At 38.8% G+C, this 23,472-nt stretch overlaps 1 protein-coding gene and 1 long non-coding RNA gene across 5 annotated transcripts; one reads left to right on the forward strand and one right to left on the reverse strand.

Annotated features, from left to right (window-relative positions):
• Positions 1 to 18,298: 18,298 nt before the first annotated feature.
• Positions 18,299 to 22,225, forward strand: LOC124214217 (uncharacterized). The gene is made up of 2 exons (XR_006882099.2): positions 18,299 to 19,445; positions 20,028 to 22,225. It is a non-coding gene; the product is annotated as an uncharacterized lncRNA (long non-coding RNA).
• bigmax (helix-loop-helix-leucine zipper transcription factor bigmax) lies at positions 21,115 to 23,430 on the reverse strand. 4 transcript variants are annotated; one of them, XM_046616393.2, is made up of 6 exons: positions 23,118 to 23,429; positions 23,001 to 23,019; positions 22,587 to 22,727; positions 22,058 to 22,437; positions 21,731 to 21,844; positions 21,115 to 21,446 (listed from the first exon to the last, which is right to left on the reverse strand). In XM_046616393.2, exons 3-6 carry the CDS (start codon positions 22,720 to 22,722, stop codon positions 21,390 to 21,392), a joined length of 687 nt encoding a protein of 228 aa, XP_046472349.1. In that variant the 5' UTR covers positions 22,723 to 22,727; positions 23,001 to 23,019; positions 23,118 to 23,429; the 3' UTR covers positions 21,115 to 21,389. The 4 variants fall into 4 exon arrangements, with proteins under 4 accessions (XP_046472349.1, XP_046472347.1, XP_046472345.1 ...); XM_046616391.2 differs by lacking the exon at positions 23,001 to 23,019 and having other exon boundaries at positions 22,058 to 22,434; positions 23,118 to 23,430; XM_046616389.2 differs by lacking the exon at positions 23,001 to 23,019 and having other exon boundaries at positions 23,118 to 23,428.
• Between the last annotated feature and the right edge of the window lie 42 nt (positions 23,431 to 23,472).

The raw sequence follows: 23,472 nt of genomic DNA on the forward strand, positions 1-23,472 counted from the left end.
ACCACGAATAAAGAAATAGCTATCAGTCCCTACTTCGTGCCTTGAAATTCGAAACTCCACTTCCAGTCAGAGCCTGTAGCTTCAGCTTACACAATCCTTATTTTGGCGCATTTTTCCACCCACACTCATAAATATTTAGAAGGCCTCCGCGAAGAAATTGAGAGTTGTTATTTTTTTTTTTCATCTCTCTCCGTGCAAAACCAAAACCTTGGCCCGTCTCGGTAGGTGCGTAACAGATTACACCTACCCGTCGGTTTTCACAACGATCATTTACCTGAAAATAGGATAAAGACGATAACAAAGTTGCAGGGTTTAAGGTCTCTCTCGGGAGCTGCGGAGTGGTTAAGGGCAGATTAGCATAATATTATTCAGCGTATAATTCGTACGTCTGCGAGATGATTATCGTATCCGACTATGAAGATATCGTCAGCTGAGCTGGATGAAAATTAGGAATCGATCGCTCGTCCGATACCTCTGTTTAAAATTTCGGCAGCCTCGCGTACAAAACGAGATGTGATCTTCGCTGGAGGGAATTCAGGACCCCTCGGCTGTTCCGGTAGTCGCACTGCTCATGTGCCTCTTGCGTAATATTCAACTATAGCTAGGGCGCCTCCTAAAAGCGGCTCTTCCGAAGCGTGCTAATTAATGCAAAGCTCGAGCTTGTCTCCCCTCTCTTGTATAACCGCAAAATTGAAGGCGATAAAAATAAATCCTTAGGTTTAGAGAGGGTATATTGTGGATTACTTTTTTCTCTTCTGCTTCGAAAACATTCGGCGACTTTACAAAACCGCTCATACACCTGTTATAAGACAGCTGAAAATTATTTTTGGCTTAGTTTTATCGTCGAACTGACGCTCGTGAAGATCGAACTATACATACATACCTAAGGCAAAGTTTAGTCATTGTGAAACTGGAAAATTCATCGTTAGAATGTTTACTTTGCTGAACTTTTGAAAAAACAATTAAATTCCACCGAGAGTCGTGGCTTTCAAATCATTCCGATTAGATCACCTAATTTCGCCGCGTTTAAAGGAACTAGATTTTATTGAACCAAATCTCAGTAGACAGAGCAGACGGAGTGCAATCTTTTCGGCTCGCCCTAACCCAGGGTGCGTAATCTTGCGACGCCTTTATACTACACTCTGTAATTTTAGAACCCTGCAGATTGGACGCGAGTGTTCGCGATACACAGCAGAGGTAGGTAGCAATGCCCCTTGGAATGATGAAATGTCAACAGCTTGGAGACGCGCGAGGAAGCGCGCTTCTCCGCGTTGGAGCATCAAAATCAAATCAGTACCGAGGATTGCCTCGACCACCCCGCGAGTATGCAGCAGTATTGTGTTTGAGTTAGACGCGAATTGGAAGAGGTGGGAAACCTTCTCCTTCCGTTCTCACCGTCAATTTCAGGATTGCGGGGAGATTGGTTGTCTCACACCTTCGAAAGCTCACCGCGAGAATTGGACGCCGCATCGCATGTTGAGAAATCGTTACTACCGAATGACACGGCATCTCATTCCGATTGTCGGTTCGCCACTTCCGACTTCTCTCCAGCTTGCACCCGGGGGAATTTCGCAAGTAATTAGAGTCCATATATATATAAACGATGGTACAGGCTATTAATAGACTACTGATAATTCCTTTTCACTAAAAAGTCAATCTATGGAGAAAGGTTCATTCGTCTGACCGATTTTCAACGGACAAGTATTATACGTAAAGAATTGTGAATAAATACTGATCCCTTCTGCGCAATTCACTGCGCAAATCTCATTTGCAGCATATCGAGCAGAAGTGCTGTATTTCATTTAGATGCTTCGCAGCTCAGTTTGTCTTCACCGATCTCAAGGTGTCCTACTCGGCAGCACCTCGATGACACCCGCGTCGATAACTGATACTGCACGGTAGTGTGCAATAAACTTCCTCGACGGGAGATGAAGAGTACAATGTGCGAACATAAAGGGGAAGAGAGAAAGTACGGGGTATTAATCCACGTGCATCTATATTTCACGTGCACAACTAAACAAGTTTGAAATTCAACGGGATCGCTTTGTGACTCTGTTCTGGCAGAACGGGAAAAATTTACTTTTGAGAAGTTTCAACTTGTGATTCGAAAGAGCAATTTTTAAAGCGGCATGGGGAATTTTGAATACTGAATATCTGCGATCATGGAAAAGGATGATTTTATTCGTTCATGCGTTTTATCCACATGATAAAAATTTAAAACCAAACAGCCTTGTACGGATTTATTTCAAGCGAATACACGAAATATAGAATTTGGGGTATTTCGAGGACTGGAAATCGGAATGGATAATTTTGTAATTGCAATAAATAATTGTTGAAGTATACTATACACATGATTCGTGAATTACATGCAAAATAATATTCGTACACGCTAATAAGTCACGTGTGTATACGTTTTCTTTATTGCGAGTAAAAAAGAATCTGCGTTTGTTAATGAGTGAATCGATTTGAAAAATTCGAGAACAAGGTGAGACGTAAAGGATCTTCCTAGATTCAGAATGTACTCGTTGTGAGTCCCCGGAGTATCCGGAAATATTGTTGCTGGTTCTATAAATAAAACGGAGTGAAAACGTCACAACGAGTTGTAAAATTCGATTTCGGAATTTTATTGCTCCAAGAATTACTGCAGAGGACGAAAGTAAATGGTTTACTTATTTGTCAGTTTCCTCGCTTCTACCGGTTGACACAGCAATAACTATCTACGCATCTTCAGCGCATAATCAAAAGAGGAAGTACTTACACTTGCTAAAAATATGGCCACGTACTGGCAAAATTTTTGGTTTTGAAGTACATTAACCTGCCCAAATTATCTAATTCAAATTAAATTTATCATTTTTTGTTAGCTATTAATATAATATTAAAAAGCAAATGCTTGCACGAACCGTCATGTGTGTTATTCAAATATGTACGTTCAACTTGGTATGTAAACAATTTGGAAATACTTTTGCGATGAACTGGATTGATGTATAGGTATAGTAGAGAAAAAGTACGAGCCTGCGATTTCGTGATTACTTTGAAGTTTCAGTCACCCTAAAATTGGACCAGAGGCTCCAGACACGATGTAAACAGGTATGAATAATTCTCGCATGCCAGCGTATTTCAAAATCGTATTTCTGCGAACACCGTAATACCAATCATAACTTTTATAATATAATAGTCATCGAATTTTATACGGACACATCCAGAACTTCTAGACAACCTGCACTCAAAGGTGATATATGTGTCAGATGCATATTACTTTTATCTTATACTTTTATCGGAAACCATCGCTGTCTTGTATGTACGTAAGTTTCATGCGATGAAGCCAGCATTACATTAGTTCAATTTTACAAGGCGAATCGATCCAACCCTGCAACCAAAATTATTTTCCGAACGATTTTTAATGAATTATCGGGAAACAAAATCTCTCTTATTTTCTGGCAATCGTACGCATAGTACCTGCAAAATTTAACAAATTTTTTAACACATCGTGAGTGGACTGTTTTGAACCGCACAATCACGACTGGTACATATGCGGTCGCGTTCATTGGGTCATGGAACCCGTGCTTTTTCAGCTAACATGATACATTGTACGGTTGAAATCGCCTATTATAGTTTTTTTTTTTTTCATCCTGCTGCGTTTATTACTAAAATTTTATTCGCACGAGAAATGTAAATTCCTCAGGGATCACGGCGGACTACGCTGGCAGTTCGGACAAGGAGTCTGAATCTCGAAATCACAGCAACTATTACCTGGCGACAAATTTAGATAGCTGAACTTTAGCAAACGACCATCCATTTATTTGCACGGCAATTCTTTGGAATGAGAAATTAGAGCTGATTCTGAGAATAATGGTTAGAACTAACGAGATAACCGTGAAATTAACATTTTTACACAACTCTGTTGATTGATTGATGAAATAACCTACAATGTAAACTTCCAATAACTTTTCAAAGTCTCCTCCCCTAGATGTACTGGAATTTTAGACAATCAAAGCTACTTTCGAGACGATATTACTTACGGTTGGAAAACTGCGATACATTGAAAAATATACGTACTTTTACGTACGGTCGATTAGGTAGAAGAATTGATTTCATTTGAAATATTTTCTTGTTTCTTGAACAAGGTGTATTTAATTTTCACTTCGTAAGATATACATTCGAATTTTTTTAAATCAATACGAAAATTTCGTTTTAGTAGACTTTGAAACTCTTGAAGCAAGAAAGACAAAATTATATGAGTAGCGATATTTATCGACAATATACCTATATATTTGAGTGTGAGATCTGTGCGACGTTGGGTATATTCCAACTGAAGTCCCAAGCGAGAAAATTATCGAGCAATATTGTATATCATATATTTTAGCGTTATATTGAAGTGACTCAATCGAGTTTCAGAAGGAAAAGAAATTGGGTGGAGATCTAATTAACGAGAAGAAAATTGATTAGACATTGAATAGGAACAAAAGTTATTACAACCGAGGGTTGTACCTTTGTAAAGCTTTCGCTCACATTCCGAACCTTGAAAATACGAGTATTGCTTGTACGATTTTTTTTATCGCATTCCGATAGCGAAGGATCGGATCAAGCTTACAGCCTGGACCTCGAGTCTTATCACGTGGCGATATAATCAGAGACTTGGGACTCGGCTCGAGAGTCACGAAGATGAAGTTTCTGATCTCCGACCGCGAGTCAAGGGTAAACGTGTATAAAGTTCAAGGTTACATTTTGCTGGAGAAAACCCGGAAACCTACCGTCATCCTCGCTCTATCTCTTCCTTACTAACCTAACCCAACCAACCCAACCTAATTCTGGACCTAACCCAATGCTGCTTCGCACTGCCTCTATTAAATTTTACGGATCGCACTGTTTTGCCCACGCGAAATAATCCCGTATGCCAGGCGTGTCCCCAACGTTTAATAAGCATATTTCATTCCGTGCTTCCCTCACTCTGAAATTATTGAAATATATGAACGGGCCTTTAGACGAGACTGTATGAAGCAAAAGGTAACCTCCTCTCGTGCAGCTCGTCCAATTAAAAGCCTCCTCACAGAAGAAGGGAAAAATAACGGTTTAGAAAGTTTGATGGGCGTATCATACAGGGAACATTCAGATTCAACTTCGACGACGAGAGTTAAATTAATACGAACGCAACTAGGTATGCCTCAACTTTGCGAAACGAAGAAAATACAGGTTAATTCGCGGTGTAATTATCAGCATTATTATTATTATTATTATTATTATTTATTTTTTTGCGATGCAACACAAAGTTTCGGAAAGAAATGAACAGATAATACAGTATTTCAGCAAGTTGACTTGGCTTCGACAAGATTCCACGTAAATTTTTTGTCTGAATTCAATAAATCAGTATCTTCAACTTTCTTTAAAAAGGAACTTTCATCGCGTCAACTGATAAAACCACTGATCAACTAAAACCACTGATCAACTAAAACGTGTTTTAAAGGTCCTAAACTGTTGTCCATGTCTCCGTTGTTTTGTTTTCTCTTTTCTCAGTCTGCAGAATTTTTTTTCTTGCCAAATAACGACACCATTTCCAAATCAGATTTTCTTCCACCTGTCAAAATCGTCGTGCGTCAGTCCCCTTGAGACACACGACAAGGTGGACTGGATGTGTACGAGAGGTATGGGTACGTAGATACAGAACTGCTCTTACCACACCATTGCGTAATTTCTGCAACCGTCAGATTGAATCGATATCAAATAACGGTTCGAGTCTTATACAAAATAGGCATAACCCGTGCATTATATGCTTACCCTGCAGAGTTGAACTACCATCGTCCCTGCAGTGACCAACCTCGCGTAACGGGGGTCGGCCCTCCATATTCCTCGTTTAGCACCTATAGGTACGTACATATGTGTATTTCGAAGAGAAACCGTGAAATACAGTGAAAAAAATACCGTATTGTGAAGTCTAGAATTGGTCTTATACTCACAATCAGTGAATCGAACATCTGAAAATTGGATAATTGCCATGTCTCAGTGTACACCATACATATTCAAAACTCATCCACTTCGAAAATTTGTGCCTAAAAAGAAATGAAAAGTAAAAACATTTGGACCGTGCCACTTCAATTGGTTTGCTGCTTAAAAATTTACTCGCGGAGTGCGTATCCGAATAAAAGCATCTCAATTATTCTGCATCTGTATAGTTTCCTGTACCTCCATTTTCATGTGCGAGACATGAATCGGATAACAAGTATAAAAATTTTTTGAACTCTTACCGAAAAAACATAAATAAGAACAATCTCAATGAATACATATATTATAATATGTATAGTTTGAAAATGGCTGGTAACGCAAAATTGATTTACGAAAATTTTATCCTCCGAGAATACGACTTCGATTTAAACGTCTTATCTCCAAAGTTAGGTGATGGCATATTGAATTAACAACTTCAACTTGAAGTAAGTCAATAAGACCGGAGGTCCTCTCTGAAGAGGACGACAGAGTACATCGAGGTTAGCGTGGGTGCATCCTATACATTCTGTTTGAACGGCAGTTGAGAGGGACGAAACTTGGCTCAATATTTACGAAAGTTGGAAGGCTATTTTCGGGCAATTGGACGCTGATCCGAGCCTCGTGTCGTCCGAACGAGCTTAACGCGGTGGTTCATGGTTACTGCCGGAACGTGCTATGCATCGGAATCCTCATCTACACCCCAGCTTTTAGCTAACCGCGCGTGTTATACGAGCTTGCAATTACATCTATGTATCTATTTCGCCTCGCGGTACCTGATATTCCGCATTTTTCTCGATATTTGTGAGAGGATTCGAAAAACCGTGCCATTATATTTTTCGATGAAAACTATTCGTGAGATGAGGCCACGCAGATGCGTCTGAACAAAACGCGTCGTGGTTTTTATTCGCGACAACCGATTATATCACCCCCGCACAAATGGCGCAGAAATACTCACCAGTCTACGTGTAATGCGAGAAAAAAAAAATTTCAACAAAGAGTTTGAACGGCAGTCGAACGGTGGGATATATTCGGATAAAAAATATCGTTGAAACACATTCTCCTTTACATAGCAAAAATCTACAAAGAATATATTATTATTTCTAGGCTGTATGCTTGGTTTGAAGGATAATATGCATTTATTATGTAGCCATCATTCTACCGCACCCTTCAAACCAAACATATAACATCGAAATAACAATCTATTTTTTCTAGTCTTCATACATAGGTATATGTATATAAAACGAAAATGTGGATCTTTTAGCGGAAGAAGCGCTCGTAAAGCTCGTTTCACACAAAACGTGGAATGTATAGGTATGACAGGTTCAACGTCTAGGCGAAAACTGATGGGAAATTTACATTTTATTTATTTGATAACATTTTTTATAGATACATTTATTAGGTAAAGTCAAACACCGATACGGTCGTAAAGATGATTCATACTAACTGACGTCGGTAAGTTTAACGAGCATACATCACACAGCCGGGTAATGGTTTTCCAATAAAATTTGCATCCCGTTCACTGACTATGCGATTTATGATCTCCGATTCTGCTTCGTTTATCCGATATGACATGAAAATTTAATCCCCAAATTTGCACATTGTAGTTCGACGCGATAGAAATACGTAGGTGTAAGAGAAGATTACCAGGTGACGTAGGTATTATCAACTTTTCACCTATACTATACCTATATGTATAATATCAACCGCTACCATCTCTCAAATCTCCAACGTCTCGCGGTGTCGCAATGCCACGGAGGTTCTCCAATGGAGATTAGGTTTATGAATTCTCGATGAATCATCCCCAGCAGAGCGTGCTTACGACGGTACTAAGTGAAACAGAAATTGATCCTGAGCTCGGGTTAAGCGTCGTGTTACCATGAGGGACTAGGCATGAAGAAATCACTCGGGTTGCCCTCCAGGGTGTCTCTTTCTGCCAGCTCGCCTAACCGCGTTCTCAATTCCGATCGAAAATTCTCCAGCTGAAAAGATTTTTCCCCTACCTTAGAATTCTCCGAGAAGAATAGGCTCGTCACGTATAGAAAAGGCGGACGTGTACGTACGGTAGTATAGCCTTACAATCAGCCTCCCCTGGCGTCAAACCCGAGCTGCACTCTATTCGACGCAATTTTTCGCCCCGTTCTTATAGCGGCGGGGCGATGCTCTCTATAAAAATCCGGAGTCTAGACCACGACTGGTCACAATGTGCAAGGAAAGTCGTAGTGCACTCGAGTTGTTACAAGCTTTTGCCAACTACCGTAAATCTCATCGGTGTGCCTCGTACCGGAGTCGTGAAAACCATCCTATCAGTGCTGCCCGTATTCACAAGAGTTATGTATTTGTTCATTTTTTGTCCTTTTTTTATTCCCTTTCTTCTTGGCTCTTCGAAATCTTCACAGAAAGATGTTCGTAACTTTCCGTTGACAGAATTATTGCAGAGTATATCCAAGAAAGTAATGAATCTCTGTTCATCGGAATGAATGTTTTGTTTAGTCCATGTATTACAATGATAAAAACGTCACTCATATACGATGGCTAACCGTAATGGTGGTTCTGATTTGCCCCAAAATACCACGAATCTTACGAACATAAATAAATTTTGAAAATTTGGTATTTCGAACTGATTTAAGTATTGAAATCTTTTTCACATCAAGTCTCAGTCATAACTGTACGATCTGTATACTTTTTCCGTGCACGCAAAGCTCTCATCGGCGCGATTCTATTCGTGTCATAATTCGGATAGATTATTTTATATTTCGTTTGCAATACTCGTAATAACAAAATTTAGAGGCTTTCCTTTGGCTAAAAAAATGTTTCCAATATCGCAATCGAAACAGTTGGTTTGAGATATATATTTTGTTTATTTAACTCCAAGTTTGATTTGTTTCACCTCAAAAAGTTGTTACTCTGCCCATTTTTTCCAGAACTCAAACTCTTCTTTGGATTAAATAAGCGATGTATTATGTATACTTATCAAAGACGCTACTCGAGCGAAAATACCTACATAAAGCTGTATTCATTTGAATCTGTAATAACTCACTTGTTTGAATTTAAATGAATGTAATTTTTCTGTGAAGTAGCCTTAAAGCTCGTAAACAGATAAATTATTTATGTCGCGCCCAGCACTTTTACTTGTCAATGCGATATCTATCTTCCCTCTGCGACATTTTGCTGGCTGCTAGTTTAAGCTGGCATGGCGCGTAAGAAGTTTAGGGAAGCTATTTGTCCATTTCTTTCTCTTTTTATTTTCTTACTTTCGCAGTGATAGATTTACTGCTTCGGTCTACGACCCTAGGATTTTGAATCTTTCCAAGCACGTCCGTGCAGATAAGGCTTTGTAGTAGATTGGTTTCGGAGACTAGATGAGTACAGCAGCGTAATTTGAAAGATAAGTTTTTTGCACTTTTGTACAAAATTATGCTTTGATAAAGCTACACCACGCATACATCATACCTAGAGGGTGGAATTTTATGACAACATGTCACTTTAAGAGCTCCCGTAATCTTGAAATCTAAATACGATCCTGCAAGAATTCATTTGCATATGAAACACATTGCTCCAAGTAACCTCGCCGTACAAAATTTTATGGCATCTTTGTATACGATCCACTATCCGCAAGACGAATGCTTTAACCCCTGAATCATGTGAGACATATTTTTCCCGATGCGTACTAAATTGCTTACCGAAACTGTGTCTTCCCTCGGATTTTACTGTGCTTGTATTTCATCATGACTTCGAAGTATCATTGCAAAAGCAAAATATGTATATAAATCCAATTTGAATTAGAGGTTTATTTCGTCTCCATAAGCGGTTGGAACAAGTTCTTGACTCTGGTGAATACAGCAAAAGATTTAGTATAACGAACATGTAAAAAATGTGTTGCATATTTCCGTCAGTTAATAAGGTATAGACATAACAGATACCGTTGTGATACTAGGAATTAATATTTTTAAAAATTCAGATCTCTACAACGACAACAGTATTGCAATAACGATCTTATTTCGATGTTTTTCTCGGTTATTTACTCAGCTTCGATACAACTCCCACATACTGAACTGTAGACTACGGGATAAAATTTCCACTCACCCACCTTCTGAATCAAATAAAAACGTAAGCTCCGATTACATAAGCATGTTTATTATTCGATTTTCCATCAGGAAATACAAACGGTCTGCAGGCGACACGAGACTTCGATCATCAGCTGCCTGGCCATGCCACACCCTCGTGAAGTGAGATTGACGCAGAGCTCCTTGGACCAGACACCATATCTATAACACATGAATTGCTTCTAGACCTCGGAACTCTCCGATCGTTGAACACCTCCAGTTATTTTGATGAACCAGCATTTAGAGTCGGTTAAAAATCACTTCTATGGCTATGATACCACGATTCTTGTCCAAATTGACAGCCTGTTCGAATTTTCGAGGCCTAAAGATCATCGGAAGTATTCGTAACACGTTAGAAACGGAATCAAAACATTTTTAAAGTAATAATACCTATATCCTGTGATATACTTTCTGAAAGAAGGTAGAGACCATATTAAGCGTATTACGAAAACAAATTATCCAAACCCAGATACGTTATAGGTATGTAGATGAATAAGGAGGTAAGTGGGAGCGATCATTGTTGTACAAAAAGCCTCGCATTCTTCAGAAAAAAAATTTCACCTAATTTTTAAGAAGAAGTTGGACACGTAAAATTCACGTGTATAATGTACGGAGCCTAAATACCGCGAAAAAAGATTTGTCGCTATTTATCATCGAATGATCATTTCTACACCTCTAGTACCACGTGGTAACATTTTCATCTACTTTTGAGTGAAAAATATTTCCGCTCTATTGACTGGAGACATCATGAAGCCTGTACGTCCTAATAATTTTTTTTCAACCTGGTGGTTCAATGTTTGACTGTCCTGTTTCTATTAGTACTGTTGAAATTCACAAGTCCAAATAGCGTCCTATCAGTGAAAAGAGAAGACACGAAAAATCGTTTTTGTTGAGAGTGCAAAAAAATATTGAACAGAGCATACATTCTATAATCCAATATTTCTGCAGGATGATCGAAATTGTATATCATAGCGATGGCACATTCATAATCATCATACATCATACATCATCATACATAGTATTAAAGTTTGAAACCAAAGTTTGGATGTTCGGATGTTCAGAAAGTGACGTCACCCAAAATTTTTTTTCTCTTGACGTCATCGATCTATAGTAATCGTCGACGACGAAAATTCCTCAGTCTGAAAATTACCGCGCAGTAGAGCGGACGGATGAGAATCGCGCTCCGCAGATTTCGAGTACCTACCGGGTTCTCTACCTTCGGGTCCGCTTCTTGGTGCAACTCGAATTCCAGGACAAGCGCTCCGTGGTTCCTGCGCTCCAGGTACGCTACCTGGTGAATCTCGACTTCCAAGACAAGCGCTCCGTAATTTCTATGCTCCAGGTCGGCTACCTGGTGGAACTCGACTTCAGGGACAAGCGCTTCCTAGTTTCTATGCTCCAGGTCCACTACCTGGTGAAACTCGACTTCCAGGACAAACGCTCCGTGGTTCCTGCGCTCCAGGTACGCTACCTGGTGAATCTCAACTTTCAAGACAAGCGCTCCGTAATTTCTATGCTCCAGGTCGGCTACCTGGTGGAACTCGACTTCAGGGACAAGCGCTTCCTAGTTTCTATGCTCCAGGTCCACTACCTGGTGAAACTCGACTTCCAGGACAAACGCTCAGTGGTTCCTGCGCTCCAGGTACGCTACCTGGTGAATCTCGACTTCCAAGACAAGCGCTCCGTAATTTCTATGCTCCAGGTCCACTACCTGGTGAAACTCGACTTCAGGGACAAGCGCTCCGTGGCTTTGGCTGTCCAGGTCCTTGACCTGGTGACTTTTGACTTTCAGGACTAATTTTCAAGTTTACAGTACATTACCCCGAGCGAGCTTTAGCGAGCGAGGGTTTTAAAGCTAGTTACTTTTAACAAACTGATCCCAATGGTTTTTCTCTAGGCTACTTCTTCTTCACACCTGTAATAAGAATTGGCAGTAATGTCACCGTTACTACCATCCGTTATGCACGTGTCACAGTTATGCGTCCGGAAATCAAAACCGCTTTCTCCTCCGCCTTTACGATTAAACTTTAGAATTCTTAATTGATGATATACCGAGAGAATATCTTGAAAGTTCGCACTCGGTCACCGCCGACTCAACATCACTCAAGTTTTTCGTCTGTTTCTCGCAGGCCGGCCATCCCATCTTTAATTTTAAACTGTCAAAGACCGTAAAATGATTGCATCGACGACGACGACGATTATGTTTTCATTTCACTTATGGGGCATTCCATGTCAAACCACCAACGACGACGATTATCTTTTCATTTTATTTATGGGGCATTCCTTGTCAATACATAATCGTTGTAGTTGTCGATGCAAACATTTTACAGCCTTTGACAGTTTAAAATTAAAGATTTCTTTTCTCTCAAGAGAGAAAAAATTCTCGCATGTGTTTCAGAAACTAAGATGTAACAAAATAGTCGAATGTCACATTTTTCAATTATCACGCATGTATCCGTATTCGATTCACTTGTTCAAGCACAACTTCCATGATTATTGTTTCAGGAATATCATAAACAGCAAGAGTGAATTACATGAATGATTCTTAATGACAACACGTAATAAGACGGTGCTCAAAATGTAGCAATATACCTGAGACAAATATGACATTTTCCCTCATATATATTTTCCAAACCACATACTATACTGTGTCGACCTTATAATATTGACACGATGTGTCTCTGGCCCATCAACTTTTGCAATATTGCGCGTTGTAACGTTCAAACAATATTTCTGCAATATTACGTGTTTTGTGGGAAATTCTTATTGTTGGCTTAACATCTGTCATTCGCTACAACCTGTAAAAGTCAGTTATGAATCTTTTTGAGTGATTTTTGGACATATTATAACAAACTATATGAATTCCTCATTTAACCAACCAAAATTATAGAACATAAGTCGGAAGATCCTTGGTAGCAATACATTATCGCTAAAAATGAATCAAACGTAGGTCAGCACCCAAAAAATTAATTTACAAAAAAAAAAAAAACTATATCATAGTACCTGCTCAAACTTCTACTTCAAACTGCCTGGTAAATAAATTACTTTCAAAATTGAACTTGGATTCACATGTAAGGAGAAAGAAAAAACAGTTCATCACAATGAAAAGCAAGCTGATTGATTATCTCTAGCAACTTTACTCGAAATAAAACGACTTCAACCCCTTAACCAAATTAACAATTATACCGAGAGGCAATTAGACCGCGCGCGTTCGAGTACGTAGATAGACGAGTTTGGTACAAAATCATCGAAGTCCGGATAATTTGACTGACGAGATTAACGCTATACGGTGTCGTTTAGCTCGCGGATTTAGCGAATTAAATGAATCGAATAAATCTCGAGCCGTCGATAAACTGCGGTCGAAATTTTCGCAGGTTTATTAGCGACATCGCAACCGTCGTAGCTTGGGTCCAACTTACTGCCGAATCGTTTCTGCCGCCTTACTCGGCAGTCACCCGCGAAGACCTTGGCGATAAAGTACTATCTACAGATTTAGATTGGCCCGCAAAATCCTCGTCGAACCTACGCAACCTCTGCTTTTCAGATCTTTTTACCCACCGGCGACCATCTCCTCGAAAGCTCCCCTCAGAAACGGCTCGAATCTTCCGGTACTAGCTGTGAAGAAGGTGCGAGAAAGCTTCAAAAATTGATTGCCCTTAAAGCCCACACTTCGATCGACTCTTGACTCGGAAGAAACGAGGAACGCCGTTATTTCCATACCTCACAATAAGCTGTGACATGGATGATTTCTCGGAACGAAGAAACTGTATCAATATATTGAAACTAAAAAAGAAGAAAAAAAAACAAAACACACCTGCGTTAGAAATACTCGTTGAGTACAAGTGAGAGAGAAAAAAATATCAAGTCCGTAGGAGATGTGCTACGCGAGGTAAGCTCTGTAGTGATGTGGTAAGGTTTTATGGTTTAGTGATGAAAGCTTTCTTCCCAGAAAATACTTTCGGTCGCCAACAGTGCGACGACACAAGTTTGCTTTTACCAAGGCATAGCAGCTATTGAAAAGAAGCTTGCAAAGGGCGCTCTAACCATACCACGTATTTTATTCTGAGAAAGATATAAATTCCGGACAGATTAACGCGTGAAAAATATGATCGATGCAATCGGTAATATAATAGCCTGGTCTGATTTAAACTAATATAACCATAACAAATGGATATGACGTTTGCAAACAACCCATTAAAATTTCATATAATTTCCGCCACTTCCATTAATGTAATTTACTTTCGCGCAATGTAACATATATGTTACTTTTCACGGTAGTTTTACAATGCCTTGTCCCCTTTAAGAAATTGCTCGGATCGATTCGTGCGAAGTTCGACCAATTCAAACCATAAACTCATAACTTAGAATATTATAGCCTCACAGCAAAGAAAACAACGCTTTTTGCTTTCATGTGACGCGAATTTTCATAACGCTAATAATAATTCGATCCTTTTACAAAATCTATCCCGCGCGCCTTGCAACATTCTCACATAGTGACAGAGAACTAGGTGAACTCGTACAAGTTCACCGCGCAAAATAATACAATAGCCGTTAAGCACTGTCAGTCTGCTGCAATAAAAAACGAATTACGCTCACGGATTACATGAGAGATATCTCTTTATACGGCTGATGTAAACCAAGAAAATCGTAAAATGGGAACGTGGAACGGAAACAGTCGTAAGTAACTGCAACTCTCAAGGATCGAGGAGGAGAAGGAAACACGGAATAAAAAACGCGACTCAGATTCTAATCTTTATTTGGTTTTAACGCTGGGCTTGATTTAAACCTGCGTTGCAGATACAAAGAATCACTATTTCCAAAGCTATGAAAAGACGGTGAAATCCTCTCACTGTTATATCCGCGGTAATTTGAAGGACGGGCATTGCGTCGTTTCCACCGGATTTTCTCCCTATCAGTCCTTGCACCGTTACGCTTGCGCCAGCGGTTCCAATTGTTTCCGGCGATCATTGTTATACCTGCATTTCACGATTGCTGCGATTTCCAAGCGCAGGAGCGCTACGTTGAACGCGAATAATGGTGATTATACAATCCAAGAGGCGCCAGAAGACTGCGGTACGTCACCAGCATGACACGCGAATAACGGTAAATTGCAGTTCGCAAATAGTGCATTGTAAATAGGCCGAAACCATATTTTCAACTAGTTGCACAGTGCAATTGAGCTGAATCAACTTGTCCGGCTATAACCGATTTGCTTTTTCAGTCATACGATGATACGAGATGCAAATTATCAGAAAAACACCCCGATCGCAGACTATGAGATACATTTTTGTTAGTCTACCACTACGCACCGACTGTTGTACATTAAGTTTAACCACGCTTATAAGCGAGAAAATTGGTGAGAATTAGTTCTCATATTCTTGTATTTATGTTACGGCAATGTTCGATCATCTGTCAGGAACGTGGTTGGCATCAAGACGTGTATAAGGGTGAAATAACGTGTCTATTATGCTTAACTAAATCGGCAAGGTCGGCCCGATCATTTTCCTACAGTATAATCGATTAATTATTGCAGAAATGGGTAACTGGCTAAAACTCGTGACATGAGCATCCATTCGTATACGACGCACATCAATCTTTATAACAACCCAGATCAACTGGAAAAGCTTGATTATCTATATATAGTAGCTCAAAAAATGTGCAGTCTTTGTGTCTCAGCCATTCTTCGATGTATCATTTTTTTTATTCTATAATATGAAGTTGTAATATCGACCTCAAAAGTACTGTTACCTTATTTTGGAAGCGAATTATTTGTAAACTATGTATAGCTTCTGCTATTTAAACGGTTCCAATTTGAACGAAACGGTTCCGTATTTTTTTACGTTTTGTGTGAGCAGAAGATTAGACACTAAATTGCACTCAGTAGGAATCGTTTGACTGGGCATTTTCCAAAATAGACGATGCATTATTTCGATGTACGCATGGAACTAATTCCCGTAAAATGCATTAATGATGCGATTGCAAAGTTTCTCACAAGTTAACGACACCAACAATTATTCCTAATTGTGATAAAGCTCTTCCAAAAGAAGATAAAGGGGGAGTCATTTGTGCGTTAGAAAGGGGGAACTGTGGCAATGGGAAGTAATTAGGCAACACGATCAGCGCCGAAAGATTTTCGTTTGTGAAAACGATGTAACTCCGCCGAAGCTATTGTGCGCTAATCTATTGTGCCACGTGCCTTCGCAAAAGTGGGAAGTTCGGAAGTAAAGCCATTTTCAGGTGAAGCTAGCACACCTCAAGCATAGAGTCAACGTATGATGTAGTATTCCTTGGGCATTTCATCTCAATTTCACTGAAAGCTTGATTTATCTACCCTTCTACCCTGTCAGATTTAGATATTTTTCACAAGGACAGAAGTTTTCTAAGCTTGTCACGCGACGCGTTGAACGTTTATGTGTATAGGTGAAGGAAAGAAAAATTGTCACGTAAAATGCGAATAAGCACTTTCGGTAAAGCTGCCGCGCAAATACTGCATCAAAAAAAAAGTTCGATTTTATGGATTTTGCAAACGCTATCGATCATACGTTTTACTTACTCTCAGTTTTTTACCGATAGTAAAATAAATATTTTTCGAGGTCTTATGTCTCGTGCCACCTCAATATTTTAACAGCTTCATTAACAACATCCGCATGCACGGAAAATGAAATTCAATGTTCTACTTATAATATACGCGCACTGGTTATACGTAAGGTCTTATTGACGTCATATGAGATTTATATACCATCCGTTGTACCGAGACTAACATATTACTATTTATGAGCAAATAGGTAAGTCCGATGTTTATTTCAAAAATATCTGTCTCAGGTAATCAAAGAACGAGTGTTCGTTCGTACAAAGATGCGGGATTAGTGTATCAGTTTCTGCAATCCGGTAGAGAAATTATTAGACGAAATGTAGCTTCTTATTCGTTTTGTTTTAGTATTAATGCAAAATTATCGGTAACTATAATTCATTCGTTAGGCCTTAGAAACGAAAGATTTCTTTTTCCTTCACTTAAGAGAAATATGCCATGAGAATATATACGGTTTCTGTTAATGTCCCGGAATAAAAGTTTCACCTGACTCAATTTTACGTATAAACTATTCTATAAATACGTTGACCAATATTATACCGTTAAGAAATTACGCACTGTTTAGATTGAATACAAAGAAATCATTCATTCGGCATGACGGACATTTACCTATTTATCTTTCAGAATGAAATATTTAATCTAAAGGCAAACATTCGGCTCATAGCTTCAGACGGAAGCTGTACATCTATCCACTCTTAGTTGTATAATGGCGAAAACCGTGACCGCCGAGTTTCGAGGCGTCAGTTATCTCTGTAACTCGCAACGTAATTATAGAGCGTCCACAAACGTGTTATTTCAAGTGGTAGTATCCTGCCGAGTGTCAAAGCATTAGTACAAAAGCTGATTAATTTCCCGCGATTGTTTCAAGACCCACGTTGCCAACCCCTTCTTTCCTACCATTTATAACGTACAATGTTCCATCTACCGCGTACCGCGAACTCCGTAGACGGAATCGTAATATCGTACTCTAGGATTTGGTTACTCTCAAATTCTGAGCCGCTTACGGTCTCTTGGAGGTTCGATCAGACAGCTTTCAAATACCCGAACATTGCAAATAGGATTTAGAATTTCCTTATTAAAATTCAAATGAGCGAGCATTCATCTATTCAGCTCGCTGCTTTTGCAATAAAAACTTGAAGAACTCCGACGCGGGTATCTTTGCATAAGAAATGTAGATTAAATTAATTACGTTTACATAATAACAAATTGATACGAAAAAAAAAAAAAGTCAATAAGTAAAAAGAAAAACGAACAGATTTGTTCATGCCTGTCTCATTGTAGGTAAGCGAAGACAGCGGGTGAAATGTGATATCGAACAATTGTCTGTTGCAGATTCGGAAAGGTGAAGACTCGTACGTAGAGGGATCAGAGAAATGGACGACGAGGCCTCGATTTTACTCGTGGTGACCCTCGCGGTCGGAGGTGTTCTGATGACGGCGTTACTCGCCTGCTACGCCTGTGTCTTCAGGGATTTGTGCTGCCGTAGGGGTGAACGCTCGAAGCGACGAAGAGGAAGTCCTCGAAGCCCCATGCAAGGTTCGGGTGGAACCTGCAGGCCGCGTCTCGACACGATACCGCTGAACGACATCACCCAGGGGGAGAGCATGCCGACGGAGTCTGAAAAAGTCTAGCTAGAATATCCCCGCAGTTTCACCGATTCCGAGTGTAATAAATTAAAGGGGCGATACTCGTGTTTCCACTGGTTGAAATTAATCAGAGATAATTTTGATTTGCGTTCGACGTCGAGCGGAGTGCTTTGAATAGACCCTAAACTTGTTGCCTCCGCGGAGTCTCAATTACAGTGCGACGAGTATGTATAATAATTGCGTATACGTATGTTAGTCGATCGATGAAGCATCTCAACCGGATATTGGATGTGCAGCTGCGGTGGGCTTCTTCTCTGTAGATGTAAAATAAATCTATGAAAACCGACGCCAACTGTTCGTGGCGTAATGATTATATGCGACACGGGATATTTGTGGATTTAAATAAACAAGGAAATACGGTCAATCTAATATCATAAATATGTTGTTATAGGTTTTCTGACTCTCGGGAAAATAACGAGGTGACTCACGGCACGTTCTAAAGAGTCTAATTTTTGTCAGGCAATCCAAATTAACTATAACCACTGTTGCAATCAAAGTACTCGTGAGAATTTCCGATTCAATATTGTAAGATTCGTCAATTTTGCAAATTATTTCCGATTATACGTATATTGATTATTGTACCCTGCGAGAGCAAAGGTATTGCCACATTAACACGCTTCAGACGCACGTCGCGAAACTTGGTTTATCCACGCAGTAACAATTACTTGTACTTTAATCAGACGGTTCTTCTTTTTCACTCAAGTTGATTATATTGGTGTCTGATTGTAATACCTGGCGTTTGGTTTAATTTCTTTTCTACTCATGAACTTCCATTTGGTGGATTGATTTGGGCCCGACATGTGAATTACACAGTCTTATACTACAATATGATCTATCAATGTTATGTAGTAAATATACGGTGCATTATGTCCATATACAAAGTGCCAATATGCAATGCACTTCGATTTTAGATTGAAGTATCGTTAACGAAAGAATCATGCAGATTTCAATTTCTTACACCATATTACCGTTGCACTTGCGACGAGGAGTTTGCTTTTATTATAATAAATAATGAGACGATTACGTAGAACGTGAAAGTTTCAATATATACTTGATGGAGAAATATGCGTGACAGCTGAAATCACATTCATTCAAGCGAAATAAGAATTGGAAAATGTCAGCATAACAATAGTAAGTAAACAAAACATTTTATTAACATCAAGGAAATAAAAAGTACATAACATGCATTCCTACCTTTTTTGCAACACCTTCATTCCCGTTTCTGATTTATGTATAATATTAAAAATAATTGGTCTCTGAATGGTGGTAAATTCATTTTATACACTAAATTTCCACGCGTCATGTGTCGATTGCAAATAAATATTCAGGATTCTGTTGGACCAACAAGTAATCATCGGTGAATTTACGCGGTTATGCGAAAAGATGAGCACTGTAAATTCATGTTGCGTGCAATGTCTAGCTGTAGACGAACAAAAAAATGTAACCTTGTTGGATGGAAGTCAATTTTTTTTACGTGTGAACGTGACAACTATTAGTTATTCGTCACAGTCTTTGTTCAGCTCGAAAGAAATATAAGTGAGAAAAAGAAGGCCTGTTGTAAATTAGTTGAATTTTTAATTGTATAAAATATATATTCGAATCGGTTAAAAATCTAAGAAAACCATTATTTCGCACTCAGAAGTGTAATTAGTGTAATTAAAAGTACATGCTTGAGTTGCTGTCAACAAAATAATGAAATCTTACTTTTCACAGTGACTGGATTATGGGAAAGGCGACTGAAGTCGTTATTACTTATTCCTCATTACAACTACATGCATTTGCGGCTTTGATATGAGAACAGAAACGCAGTGGCAGAAACGGTGTTTTGGTCAGCCGTGGGCGGAATACCTAAACATCGCGAGTGACGCGTTTCATGATTCATTCATGGCAAAATCATAACTCACAACACTTGAACCAGTAGCGAATGGTAACAAGGTGGTAGTGTAGGGGCTCAAATGTATATGGGGCATCAATTAATCATGTCGTTTGAGCGATACTCGAGGTGAAAACGGCCACTTACACGTTATATCGTGATGGGTAAAATCGATTGTTTCTGTAATAAAAATCTGCGTATAACCCGAGAGTAATAAACGTCAGAAGCATTATATTTCAATGTAAATATTTTTATTGTTGATTGAAACCAAGAATAGCACAGCTATTCCATGTAGATAAACATGTATACAACGTGGGTACATACATAACGGTTTATAGTTTGTAATAATAAAAGAAAAACCTCTGAAAATGTGTAAAATTATCTATGAACGTACAACGCTGTAAAATGCGCTGCCCTGAAATCACTGTACATTTAAATTATTATTAATTGGCAACTAAAATTCTTTGCAATTGCTTTACAATAAAAACAAAATAATTGCGTTCTTTGGATGACTATGCATCTCTATTTTCTACTTTCGGCGTGAACTTTGTTTACGGATTTTAATGTTGATCGACATCAACGATGCGCGCGCAAACTTATTCATAAATTCAAATAGAGATAATGCTCCTGTACACCTGTGGCATACACAAAACTTTTTCCCATAAGAATAGTAAAATCGTAATATCATCCTCAAGAAATTGGAATATTTATACTGATTTTTACAGCAAACAGATTTCCAACTTGATATTTAGCAACGTAAATTCTTTTCGGATAATAAAAACGTCAAATTATCAATTAAGTCGCGTCAGTTGAAGCAAAATATATATGTATATCATTTTATGTACAATATAGTAAAAGACAATATAATACAGCAATGTATATGCATAGTAATTGCAGGTTGTTTATGGAGTTATTCACAATCTGATATCCAATGGTGATCAATTATATTAGGTACTTATCACACGAGCTAGAATCACAAAGTTTGTTCCATTGCTCGAGAGCGAACAAGTGAACGGTACAACTGTATATATATTTATATTTATATGTTCTCTGGTAACTGAGAGGTAATTTTCAATAGGCTTCCATTGGCAATCACAGAAGTTCATTGGAATGGCTTGTTTTCTGAATTGCAATAGTACTTCAAGATCGTTGATCAACAATTGGAAGCATAAACATAATCTAAAGTTATTTTATACCATTGACTAGCTGATAGGGTTGTTGAACTGCTGTAAAACGGATATCACAACTTCCCTAAGCGTCTGTAAAAAAATATTACTTAATTAATTACTTATTTCGTTATTCATATTATGCACAATTCTCGATCTTATTCTGGGTTATTCAAAAATTAAGCCGTGCACAATAAAAATGACTCTGCGTCATAAAATCGAGATTTCTTAGGTATTAATGTGAATCTAGCGTTGCTGTGATAGGGTGGATTACGCGTTCTAGTTTTCAACGCAATGACAAAGTGTATGAATACTCGATTGTTACCCTCTGCTTCATTTTCTCAGTTTTAATATCAGAGCACAAATGTAGATCTTACCTGCGGTTTACAATGTTCCTCCAACCAGCTGAATACACAGGCTGATAATTCGGCAAAATTAGCTACTGAAACGTTGCTAAAAGTTTGAAACAAGCGGTCCATAATTGCCTGAAACTATACAAATTATAATGTGAGATGAGCTCAAAGATTGCCCGCTATTTATCGAAAATTATTATTTTTCAACTTAAATCTAAAAATGACTTTCAATAGTTACTTGCCCTGGCCAAATACTACTAATACTCCACTTAAGTGTGAATTGTTAGAATTATTTACGCCGTATTTGCATCAGACTATAGAAATGTACCAATTAAAACCAGACATAATTACCACTTGGAATTTAGCTTCGTCCGATACGCGTGCCTCAGCATGACCAGGCTGGGTCTGGTGAGCCTTGACGATCTGTTCGTAATTGGCTTGCATTATCCTTAGAGCTACGACCTCTTTTCGGAGAGCATTACGTTCCTCCTCCTGTTTCTTCTTTTGTTGCAAGAGAAACTGTATATAGTCAATTGATTTTTGAAGAACTGTCGCCTTAGACAATTTGTAGCCAGATGAATCTGTGTGCTGACAGGTGGGAACTAAGTCTTGAAGAGAGTCGTAACCCTTTTTTATGGCATCTCTTCGTTTCTGTTCTGCCTGAGTATGAGCTTCTCTGCGACGCTCTTTGTAACTGATTGTAGAATTTTTATTGTCACTGTCTTCATCTTCTGAAAAACAATAAAATAGATTCTACAGTGAAACTCACCGGTATGTATGTTTGAAAAGTTTCATATAGTGATTCAACAAACATATTACCCTGGAGGAGTAATTGGTCTTAAATAAAATTACAGAAGTATAATTTAGTATGTTCTTTTACCAGTGTTATGTGCAGATGACGAAGGAGTATTGATGGAACCAGTGCTACTGCATCGGGAAAAGGTATATCTTTCGGTAGGACTAGACGGCTCCAATTTCATATCTCCATCCGATCCTGCTCCGCTGTGCATCGCCATTCCTTCTACAGCAACAAAGATTCACGAGATTTAGAATGTCAGAAGAAACAAAACTATGTTAACAGTAATCACTGGATCATATAAGAGAATCGTGTACGTGTGTTCTATGATATATTTGTGAAACAGAAAATCGAAAAACAGTCAAAGGAAAACTGGAAAATAACCAAATTACCAAATTTTGAGATTAGTATGCGTACACGTGACCGTGGAAATGAATAAACTGAGTTTATCCCTGTCTCTAAATAGGTTTGCCCCGTTATGATACGTCAATAAGATACCTAATCTGTAGTCAATAGCCTTGACACGAGTGTTGATTATTAGGATTACTGCAATAGAAAAAGAAGAGAACATACACAACAAAAAGACAAGGAGAACTATCAAATACGAATACTTACGGGGTTCGTATCCGTCTTTGTACGGTAGATCGGCCATCGTGTTGATAAGATAAGTATTGCATATACGCACTTAACTCAACGATGAAGCAAAGTCGGCTATATGTTGGGCGCGATAACCTCAGATTGAAAATTCGTCGAACGTTGATAGAAGTCGGCGTAAATCATGTGGTACTTAATAAATTTGCAATATTTTTTAACAATCTGACGTGATATCTTTTCGAAAAACACGGTAACTTAGCTTTTTAATACTCATAACGCTGCTGACCACTTCTTGTTACCGTTTCGACGCGCCATCTTGACGAAACAGCTTTCATCGGGAATAAACGCGAAAACGCAATATGCGCCACAGTGTGTT

The sequence above is a fragment of the Neodiprion pinetum genome, chromosome 3, assembly GCF_021155775.2.
Source record: "Neodiprion pinetum isolate iyNeoPine1 chromosome 3, iyNeoPine1.2, whole genome shotgun sequence".
Classification (NCBI taxonomy): domain Eukaryota; kingdom Metazoa; phylum Arthropoda; class Insecta; order Hymenoptera; family Diprionidae; genus Neodiprion; species Neodiprion pinetum.

What these genes read in the sequence shown, in the direction of transcription:
- bigmax (XM_046616389.2), bottom strand. Translation starts at nt 23,154, where the DNA reads ATGGCCGATCTACCGTACAAAGACGGATACGAACCCC. An exon ending in ACGAAGCTAAATTCCAAGTG is followed by an intron (nt 21,845 to 22,057) that starts GTAATTATGTCT and finishes TAATTTGTATAG; the next exon opens with TTTCAGGCAATTATGGACCG. An exon ending in AGGAACATTGTAAACCGCAG is followed by an intron (nt 21,447 to 21,730) that starts GTAAGATCTACA and finishes ATTTTTTTACAG; the next exon opens with ACGCTTAGGGAAGTTGTGAT.